The sequence below is a fragment of the Diachasma alloeum genome, unplaced genomic scaffold (assembly GCF_001412515.2).
Source record: "Diachasma alloeum isolate Michigan unplaced genomic scaffold, Dall2.0 Dall_scaffold_00186, whole genome shotgun sequence".
Taxonomy (NCBI): domain Eukaryota; kingdom Metazoa; phylum Arthropoda; class Insecta; order Hymenoptera; family Braconidae; genus Diachasma; species Diachasma alloeum.
In genome coordinates this window covers 420,716-431,815 of record NW_021680352.1, presented here as the reverse complement: position 1 = coordinate 431,815, position 11,100 = coordinate 420,716, and the positions used below count along the sequence as shown (strand labels likewise).

Below are 11,100 nucleotides of genomic sequence, written 5' to 3'. Positions count from 1 at the left end.
CATTCGATTCCTGAGGAAATTTGGGTTCCGTATAGGCAGATGGATGGGTCAGAATTGCGTTTTTCCATTTTCTTACACCCTATAGGAGATAAAATAAATTAATTTTTTTTGCGATTTCGTTTTTTGCGATTATCTCGGAAACTATGAGAGATAGAGCCTTAAAACTAAATTTGGGTTCACTATAGGAAAGTGGACGGTACAGAATTGCGTTTTTTCACTTCCTACACCCTATACAACACAAATTAAATTAATTATTTTTGGCACTTTCGTTTTTCGCGATTATCTCGGAAACTATGAGAGATAGAGCCTTAAAACCTAATTTGGGTTCTCTATAGGGAGATGGGTGGCTTAGAACTGCGTTTGTTCAGAGCTGTTTAAAGTGAAAAAATCGATCATCATTTTCACTATATTGCATTCACATTCCCCTATTCTTAACGTCAAAAATGTGAGATAATCTCATAATTCTAGCTATTAATTCTAATCAACTTTGTTCAAAGAACACCTTAGTAAACGCAATATTAAGAAAGTTGAATTATTCTATTTTCCTCTCACCTAAATGATTTGGAAAATTGTGATTCGTTTATTCATGTTTCATAGAATGGCATTCAATTCTCTTTTGTTTGTTGGGCGGGCTTCATGAAAATTTGACGCAAGTCGATTGTACGTTTGAAATTTTGATGCATTCTTCATTCTTAAATTTAATTGTTTTTTTTTCATCAATTCCTTCTCATTTTTTTTATCTTCTACATCCACAACGATCTGGAACTAAAATTGATTATTGCCAACTCAACTATTCTTAATTCTCTCTCATCAACTTCTTGATGATAATCCGCAGAGAACAAATATATCGAGCTGATTCCAAGTCTTCAGTAGAGACTTACAGGCTTATAACAGCCAGTGCATCGTCAGCAGTGGCATTTTGCAACACTCGCCCCTCCGATTCTGATACTCGTTTCACTTCTATCAAGTCACGTAGACGACTCAGTGGAGAGTCACCTCACTGAACAAATTGATCGCACTGAGAGCAGTGGATTGGTCCTCCAGGAGAAACGACGTATTGTGTGGAGTTTGTTGTTTTTTTTTGTTGTTGTTGTTTTGTTGTTGTTTTGTATTTCGGTTCGAAATGGGGATTGAGTTTATTGTGTCTGCACTTTCTTCTGTTTATACACTCACACGTATTGTTTTGGGAATGGAGAGCGATCATTTATTCTGGTCGTCGTAACTGGAGAATCAATTTGAAAAAATTTTAAAATGCTGAAATTGCAATTTTTGAAATGTTATTGTATCTTTGTTATTTCAAACTTTTTATTTTTTTTAGTAATATAACATAAATGTTACAGTTCGATCAATAATTCATTCACACGATGGTTTTTGGAGATTGAAACAATTTTAATTGTTTATTTATAACGACGAATGTTTAAAAAACTAATAATTCTGTAATTTTTAATATCAGTACTAAGAAATTTATAAAATTGCAATTTTTTGCTCCCAATCATTCTAAAAAGTGACATTATTTATGTTACATCAAATCATGAGATGAAATAATGAAATGTTGATTAAGAAATTATTCATCCTACACAATTAAGCCATTTTCATCAAAATAAATTCTTGATTTTATTGATTACCCCCAAATCGACTTCTGGTGATGAAAATATGGTACTCGAAATTAAAACTCCACAATTAAGGGTGATAATGGTCACGAGGTTCAGAATCAGGGTCATGAGGCTTCGAATAAGGGTCTAAAGGGTCAGAATAAGGGTTATGAGGGTCCGTCTAAGGTTCACGAGTCAAATAAAGTGTCAAATGTCACCAAACGAATTATTCCCCCGGCTACACCCCACATCCCTCAGTTTATCCCGCAATAACTCCACCCAAGCTGCCCTCAACCCCTCGGATTCAAATTCCAAATCTTCAAGTTTCACATCTCGAATGAAAAAAAAAAAAGAAGAAAAAAAAATACGTGTGGAACGCAAGTACGCAGTCATGTCACTGGGCTGTAAAGGACGTCCATTCAGCGAGACGTGTAGGTGAAGTGACGAGGGAAGGAAAACGAGCGCAAGAAAGTAGTTGGCTGAACGTGGTTGGATGGGAAAAGGTGGGCAAGCCTCACCTACCCTCAACGCTATTCCCTAACACAAGTGGAAAAAGAAAGATAGAGGGGAAGAGACTGCTTGATGGAACTACGGACGTTACGAGAGTGACGTAGTTACCCGGGGATTCGTGCGAGAGCGACGGGGCAGTTTATTGTCTGGGATTAAAGCTCCACGTGACCGGGAGGACTTTGCTGATACCTCTGGGGGGTGGTGGTGGAATATATATTTTTTTCTTTTTCCTTGACACCAGGCACGTCAGGCACAATATTTTTTACGGTGGAGATGTATTTTCTTGAGGATTATCTTTGATATCTTGAGAATCATCTTCGGGTAATCCTAAACATGAAGATGATGAAAAAATTATGAGATATAAAAAGGGCGAAAATGGGACATTTTTTTTTCTTTCGGTTATTTTGCGACTAGAGGATTAATTTTTTGGATTTATATTTGTGTTGTCTTTTTTTTTTTATGAAGAGATGATGTCATTTTTTTAGGAGGATTATGTTATGTGCTGGAATATTCAGCGTCATTAAAATTGCATTTTGAAGAGAATTATTATTTTTTTACATTCGTTGTTAATCAATCACATGTGATCCCCATATGACCCCCATGAACCTCAGTATGACCCTTGTGACCCTTAATTTTGGATTCTTAATTTTGATTACCAAATTTTCATCAGCAGAAGTCAATTTGGATTTTTATAACACAGAGAAATTAGTAAATTATCATTATTGTTATTTAAAGATTGTTATTTTTATTCCCTATTTATTATCAACATTTCCAAAAGAGTCATATCTATCACTAGAGTCAGAATCACCCATTAGCTTTCCCCCAACCTTCAAAATAGACGTAAAATAAAAAAAATAGTAAAAAAAAAAAATTCAGCCTGTTTCTCAACATCACCTCCATATTCTCTCTCCCCAGATTCTTTTCATCCACATGCATCCCCCACATAAGTATAAAACTCGACAGAATGAAATATCCCCCAGTGCTCTAAGAAATACGAAATGTGTATAGTCTTATTATGCAAAGTGGATCGATCGTAGTGCGAGTACCGAGGAATTGTAGAAACGAGGGAATAATGAAAAAAAAAAAGGTAAAATAAAAATGCCCGAGGCCAGAGAGGCACTAGGCTCAATCCCAATGCACATTGATCCTCGCGAATAGAAATGCCTCCAACTCGAGTATTCAAATCTCAAACAAACTGGAAACCGCAGATTTTCAGCGAGAGAAAAATTCGAAAATGAAAAATAACACTGTTGACCCAGTGAGGAACACAAAGTTTCAATTTGCCAGATAGTTCGCAGCCTCTTCCGCGTCTCGGATGTTTTTCATCCCTTCTTCCTTAACTCCCCCCCCCTCCCCCGGTTTTTTTATGGCAATCGAAGTCATTCGTTAACCCTTTTTGCAGCAATTCTGCATTCCTGGCTTTCCTTTTTCGATACTTCAAGGTGATAGATGATGTCGTACCTCCTGAACATGACCCTCATACATCAATATTGAACATTTTTTTATTGATTGATGGTGAGAGGATGTAACAGCCCGGTGGAAATATGAATATATTGAGGGATGAAAATATTATTTTTATCGATAAAATTGGAAAAATTAATTTTTTATCGATATTTTTGGCAGGAAGTTTTTGAAAAATTAATTTTCTGCCGTAAGTTTATTCTACTGCAACTCATTCTCATTTTAATTTATACGATTTGCCGCACATGATTTTAGAAATGAGAAATTCTATTTGTGAGAACAAAATTTACAGTTTTTATTTGTTTTTCCCCAAGAAATGACGATTTCTCAAGTCAATTAAAATCTTAAAATTTTCAGGAGTGAATTCTATCGAATACATAATTACGAATGAAATTTCTCCATGAGTTTATTTACCTGTAACTCAAGACAAAAAATTAATTTGAAATTAAAATGGTACGAGCCACAAAATTTTTAATATATTTTATGCGATTCTCATTATAATCCACAGAATTTACTGCACATTATTCCAGAGATGAGAAATTATATTCACAATTATCAGAGCGCGTCAAATTTTATTCTCATACTCTTCAACTTTACGCGATTATGAATAAATTCATAATTAAATATTTTAACAATATTTCAACTAATCCATAAGATTATCGAAATCCATAAATTTCCTCGCAATTTCCAGCGAATGTTCCATCGATAAAAAATATTCGAGTGGTTTTTGGCGAGTGATTCGGTGAATTCCAAACCACTAGTTTCCAACCGTTCTCCTCCTTCCCGATAGCACACAGACGACGCATCTTTCTTCCTCGTTTCCACCTTCTTTGCACACTCCCCCTCCCCTTCCCCCCTTCCCCCCCTCCCCTCTTCCTACATTCGGTGCTTTATGAATTGTCTGGGTGAAGTTATAGCCGCCCCAGGAACCGTAAACTGCCGGGAGCACCTCCACCAGGCCCCGCACGGCTGTCAGTGACGTGGCACTACATCCTTTGCAAGGTCTTGCTCATTCTCTTCTGCTCTTTCGCACACTACTTGCCTTTACGATATTTCTAAAAGCTCGTACTGTAAGTGCAAGTTTCCGTTTTATTCTCGAGCATTTTTTCCTTTTATTTCTCTCTTTTTCGTCGCCTCTGGTAGCCGTGGTCTTTCATATTTGGGGAGAGAATTCTTGAGCCTGAGTTGCGGTTCAATGAACTCATGGGGATATTATTATTCGTAATTATGTATTCAATAGGAGTCACACCTGAGGATTTTATGATTTTAATTGGCTTGAGAAAGCTTCATTTCTTGGGGAAAAAACAATTGGAAGAAAAATTCAAAACAGTGAATTTTGGAGTCGCGAGGGCTGACCCTTGCGACCCTCGTGGCTCTGATAATATTTCGATATTGTAAAAGTCTGAATGGATTTCTGGAGATGAAAATTAGGTACTCGAAATTAAGACTCCAAATTCAAGGGTTAGAGTAAAGGTCACGAGGGTCAAATTAAGAGCCTTAAGGGCCATGTGAAGGATCACAAGGGTCACAATTAGGGAGTCTTTGGGGGTCTCTGTATTATCAAAATCAAAATCGATTTCTGGTGATGAAAATTTGGTACTCGAAATTAAGACTCCACAATTAAGGGCCAGAAATTAAGGGTCAGTAAATAAGGGTCACACGAGTCGAAGTAACGGTCACGAGAGTTGTAGTAAGGGTCAGAATAAAGGTCACAAGAGTCAAATTAACGGTCCCAAAGGTCAGGTGAAGGGTCGCAAGGGCCAGAATAAGGGTTCAATAAGGGTCATGGACGTCAAAATAAGGGCTATGGGGGTCATATGGGGCTCTCTATATTTTCAAAATCCAAATCGACTTCTGGTGATGAAAATTTGGTACCCGAAATTAAGACTCCAAAATTAAGGGCCAGAAATGAAGGATCTGAACTGAAATATCCGGAACTAAGGGCCACAAGGGTCAGAATAAGGGCCCAAATAAGGGTCATGGGGATCACATGGGGGTTGGCGAGGGGAGCGAGCATCTCTAAAATCATGTGTGGCAAATCGCGTGGATTAAACTGAGAACGGCATAAAATATATTTGCAATTGCGTGGCTCATGCCATTTCAATTCAAAATTCATCCCCTCGATTGACTTTTTTATGGATAACTTTACGATCCTGGAGAAATTGATTGATACCCACAGGCCACATACAAATAGCATCGTGTTGCGATTAGAAATTCCTGGTGAACAAAACCATAAACATAAAAATAGTAAGTACTCCAAAGGAGTGTATCTTACGATTCTCTTTCTCTCTCTCTCTCTCTCTCTCCGCCCCCTCCCCCCTTCCCCCCGAGCATGTTGGAGTGAGAGGCATTCAGTTTGGAAGCACCGTGTGTTCTCGATGTTTACGGTGATAGCAACTGCCCATAAAATAGCACCTAACTGGACCAACTCACATGCACACATACATATTCCAAACGAAACCCGCCCACTGTATCCCTGCTACCCTACCCCCTTTCCACAATTCACCTCTTTTGTACTCTTTATTTCACTATTTTTTTTTTTCTCCTTTTATTTCATCGGTCTATCCTCGATATCCAACCCTCAACTTGTCCCCAGGAATGCCATTCGTTCCGTGACGTCAAACGTTTATCGGTCATTGGAATATCCACAGGAGAAAATAATTTTTTTTTCCATTTTTATTCTCAGAGGGAAATTGAGAATAGATTGTGGTTATCAGTAGATCATTTTTAGCCTTATGCACGTAAAATTATTATTTTATAATTAATGTCAGGGGTAAAAATTCAATAGGTGCTCTGGAAAAATTGAGACATATATTTTGTTTTAAATTTATCTTCTACGTGAGAATATTTGATGAACTGGAACAGATTTACTTGAGGGAAATTAACCAAATTTAATGTCTTTCTCAAAAATGAAATTTTTGTCGAAAGAAAAAATATTATATTTTACTGAATTTTGACACTAAATTCACTGATTTACGAAAACAAAAAAACTCGCGTAACTATTATTATTAAATTCTAATTCTCTTTGAATTGATTCAATGCCTAGAGGTGCTCTTAAATGAAAACTACGAAAAACCCAGAGAATTTTCATTTCCCTCAGAATTTTCATTTTTGTTCTGATCATCAGAATTATTCCTAGAAGGATTGGAACTCCTCCGGTCAATTTCTTCTTGATATTTCCCACCACGAAATTTCAATTCAGCCTCCTCTGCATACCGAGCTACATCAAACTCCTCCGTTCCATCTCAGAAGCTCACAGCCCTCGTCCCAGAATCATGTCATTCGTGTTAGCACGTAGAAATATCTGTATTAAACCGTTGCGTGAGGCTCCCTGTTCTCTGGTGGGCACTTAGTCCCCTGAGTGCTGTAAGACGAACACTGCCACTGACGGTGCTACGTGCAGAAGGTATGTCGGATATCTACATAGCTGAAGATGCAATGGCACGGCCAGATGAGGTGAGGGGTTGGCTGCATGGGAACGGCACTCGAATAGCTGAAGGGTTATCGCTATCTATGGAATTATAATGCACGTGAGACTCTCTAACGCTGCTAACCCAAGCCTCATCTTATATACCAGTGGCAGTCAGCTAGGTGGTCGTAAAGAGATGTACCTTGAGTTTATCATATTTCGGGATATTTTATGCGACTGCCGTGATTATTCATGCTGCTGAATATATTGGAGTTGTCTAGTGTGAGGGCTATCTGTTGTATCAGTTGGTTGAACCTTGGGAAAATCGTTTCAGGAGATGACTGATGCCATTTCGTGGCATGAAGGTGAAACTGGAGAATTCAAGGAGCGTGCAAGGGTCAAATCATAATTTCAGACACAGTTTGACCTTTTTGACCTTCAATTTGACCCACGAAATTCAATCCTCACGCTTGACCCTTTTGACCTTCCCCAAGGTGAATTAAAGCCCTTAAACCTCCCTGTTGTTTTCTTTGTTGTTCTTTTTGCTACAACACTACGCGGAATTAGTGGACATAGGTCTGTGTAAATCGATTTGGTGATGCTGTGAATTTTGAATTTCGAAGTGGAATCCCCATAATAACAAGAACGGTGAAAGTACCTATGTGACGTTGGATGGGAGTTGTGGAAGGATCGGAGGGTGGGGTGGGTAGGCGGTAAAAAGCGATTACCTATCGAGAAGGTAGATTTAGTTATTCAATGGGCTTCACGTGGAAACGATTCAACGCATTACCGCGCCATTTGCGTAATCTACCGTGAACATTTAAATCCACTAGGTGCTTGCCAGACTCGTGAAAATTCATTGGTTACGCCCATTCACTCAATATTTCAAATCCATTTTCACTATCGGTAGTTAAGGATGTGCATTGTACACAAGTTGACGATTTTTTTTGGGTTTAATGCATTGGAATTTATCGATTTTAGGGTATTTATATTATTTTGAGATATTGTCTTGCTTTATTTATTCGTCGATGTTGTGCCTGATTTCTAATTATGTTTGATCTTCAGTGAGGAATCTATTATTTGGTTTTTTAGATTTGACTTTCATGGATCACTTGACCCTCAGTTGAGCCCATACATTTTATCTCCATTTGACCCATCACTTGGCCCTCGGTTTGACCCATCAATTGACCCTCAGTTTGACTCATGATTTGACTATTTCATACTTGATCCTCAGTTTAACCCATGAATTAACCCTCAATATGATTCATATGATTTTACCTTCGCTTTTATCCATCAATTGACCCTCAAAATGACCCTCATTTTAACCCATAAAATTTGACCCTTTTTACTTGACCCTTAAACCCACCCTAGCGTCAGCCAAATATGCATCCACTCCACATTTCCCTCTCTCGTCTCAAAACCCCTCCCTCCCCTTACTCCGCTGACATTGTTGAACAATATTTGTTGGACAACTCCTAAGAGTCAGACTGAAGCAACAAAACTCACGTAGGTTAAGTTTAGTTGGCCCTAGGTTGGCCTCTCCCTCTCGTTGTAATCGCACAACAGACTCAGGCGAGTCTAGTGGAAACACGAATGGAAATAGTTTTCCACACGCACTGCCATACCCAAGTAATAGGAGCTGGTGCAAACTTCCTCGGGATGAATAATGCGTACAGAACCGGAAACTGCAACAAATTAACTCGTAACTCTCCTCACACGCAATACAACGCGATATTGATATATAATTCCAAAAATCATCGCACGTTTCAGTCACAAACACTTGATGATATTCATATTTTCAGGGGGTGGGAAAATCAGCAGTAATAAATAACTTGTGAATATTTTTCCCCCCGAAGAGAAGAGACAACTGTTGTGGTAGCTGAACGAGAACGAAAAACACGTAGTGGGTGCTCTTTTCATTTCTTCGTCGGTACGTGCTCAGCCTAGCAAAAGCTCATTGCATAAGGAGCACGATCGAATATAAATCATGCTTTTGTATTTCTCAAAGTAACTGCCATCCCCCGAGGTCCCCGGGCCCTCTCTCCCCCCCCCCCCCCCCTGCCATCAGAGACAGTTGAATAATTTCTGAAACGCTCCTCTCCACATCTGAAACGGAATAATTCATGATTGGTGGGGGTCTACAAAAATCATAATTACTGAAGTTCATGCACCGGAAACTTGGAATGATGTACGTCGGGGGTAACTACTTGCGAACTTCAGCGATATTTAAATTCAAATTATTCGATGTCATTCGAGGAGATTTTTTTAAGGCTAAAGGGAAAATGATTGATATTGAAACAAGTGGACAGTTGCATTTTTTAAATAAATGAGTGTAGAGAGTAGTTATTGTTGCTAATGAATTAACAATTTGCTTCCGAATGGGTTCTCTTTTTTTAAATTCTTATTTCATCATATTCTGATAGAATCAAGAGGCTATTGTTATCAATTTTTTCAGCCACGGCTAATTCCATTTTGATGACAATTTTTTGAGTGATCGTTGAAAAATCGATTTTTGGATAAGCGTTAATTTTTTCGAATCTGTATGAAAAATTGAATTTTAATTGGTGTCTTATTAAACTCTATATTCATTAAAAAATTCATGAATCGCATATTTAGTTACCCCAACCCAAAAAATTGTAAACTTCGCAAGCAAAAAAAATGAATTATTCATGAGTAAAAAAAAATTTATTTAATCAAAAATTTTCTTTTGTGAAATAAACCATCCTAATTTTTTCATATTAATGCTCATTTCAGGACGCCGAAGGAGACACTCCCCTGCACGACGCCACCTCCAAGAAGCGAGATGATATGTTGGCACTGTTATTGGATTATGCTGCTGATATAACCCGGACTAATAACACCGGTTTCAACGCTCTCCATCACGCTGCACTCCGCGGAAATCCAAGGTAAGTGAAAAACGACATTCCTTCGCTGATCGAAACCGATATTCATCCACTGCGCTATTCCCCTCCCCTACTACCCCCCCTGAAGAAGTTGTTATTTTTCCGTGAAAAAAACTCTGGAAAATAATTTTTCATTCGGTACGAAAAATTGAATTTTCTCCGAAGCAAATTCCATTTCCTCGCGAGTACTTCCACAAAACCCCTAGTTGAACCGTTTATACCTTGAACAAAGGCTAGACCCCTCCCTCCCCCCCAAACCCCCTTTTTTTCCCCGTCTACCTACGAAATATGAAAAGGGACACGAAGGTCGACTTTCTGAAGTTAAATGAAAGGACATCCGTGAACGTAATTTCCTGTCTTTCTCGGTGAGGGTACCTCTGGTTAGCTTGGCCAAGTTATACAGACTTTGAAAAGCACTGAAAATTACAGTAACTGCTTTTGTTTTCACTTTCCTATCTCTGTTGAGCTTTATCCAAGGTCTAACATTTGAATATTCACTAGGTCTTTGATTGCAGTTGGACTCAGTGAAAACAGGTTATTACCTTTTTTAGTTTTGGGTGGAGAAATTCAATACTTCAAATGTTATCTCTCCATATTATGAACCCCAAATCAACCTCTGGTGATGAAAATTTGGTACTCGAAATTAAGCTCCAAAATTAAGGATCGCAAGGGTCAGAATAAGGATCACAAGGGTAAAAATGAGTTTTATGAGGGCCAGAATAATGGTCATGAGAGTCAGTAAGGATGACAAGGGTCAATAAGGATCACAAGGGGTTTCAAGGGGGCAGAGCCCCCCAGTACTCCATAATAAACTCCCCAATAATTCCATTTTCCCATTCAATCCATTCAACCTCATCATCAATGAATTTTCCAATCTCCAAATTAATCCAACAACTTCTATTCCCAATTCCCCCAATAAACTGAACCCCCCCCCCCCCCGAACAAAAACCCTCCCGAAAATTTAAACAGGAAGTATTCCACCAAGAAAATTCCTCCCCATACCTTGCAATCGTTTCCACCCATGCATCCAAAGCAAACCATTTCTTATCAGCAGTAAGAGTCGACTGATAACATGCAGCCCAACGTGACTAGAAACGAAGGAATGTTGGTTAATCCTTTACCGAGAATTCGTGTAATAAATTTCGTTAAATCCCAGCTCTAGAATCTAGGGGGTTGCTTGCATCAGCCTATCTACCCAGTTCACCGAGTTGGTTGGGCGGTGGGG

General features: G+C 38.6%; 1 protein-coding gene across 2 annotated transcripts in view; it reads left to right on the top strand.

The window, feature by feature from the left end:
• Window positions 1–11,100, top strand: part of LOC107048255 (E3 ubiquitin-protein ligase MIB1) — a 175,963-nt gene that overhangs the window by 22,409 nt on the left and 142,454 nt on the right. For both annotated transcript variants that reach the window (XM_015271336.1, XM_015271335.1), the window contains exon 8: window positions 9,727–9,878. In XM_015271336.1, the coding sequence (XP_015126822.1) occupies window positions 9,727–9,878 (152 nt within the window). The remainder of the gene's footprint in view (window positions 1–9,726; window positions 9,879–11,100) is intronic.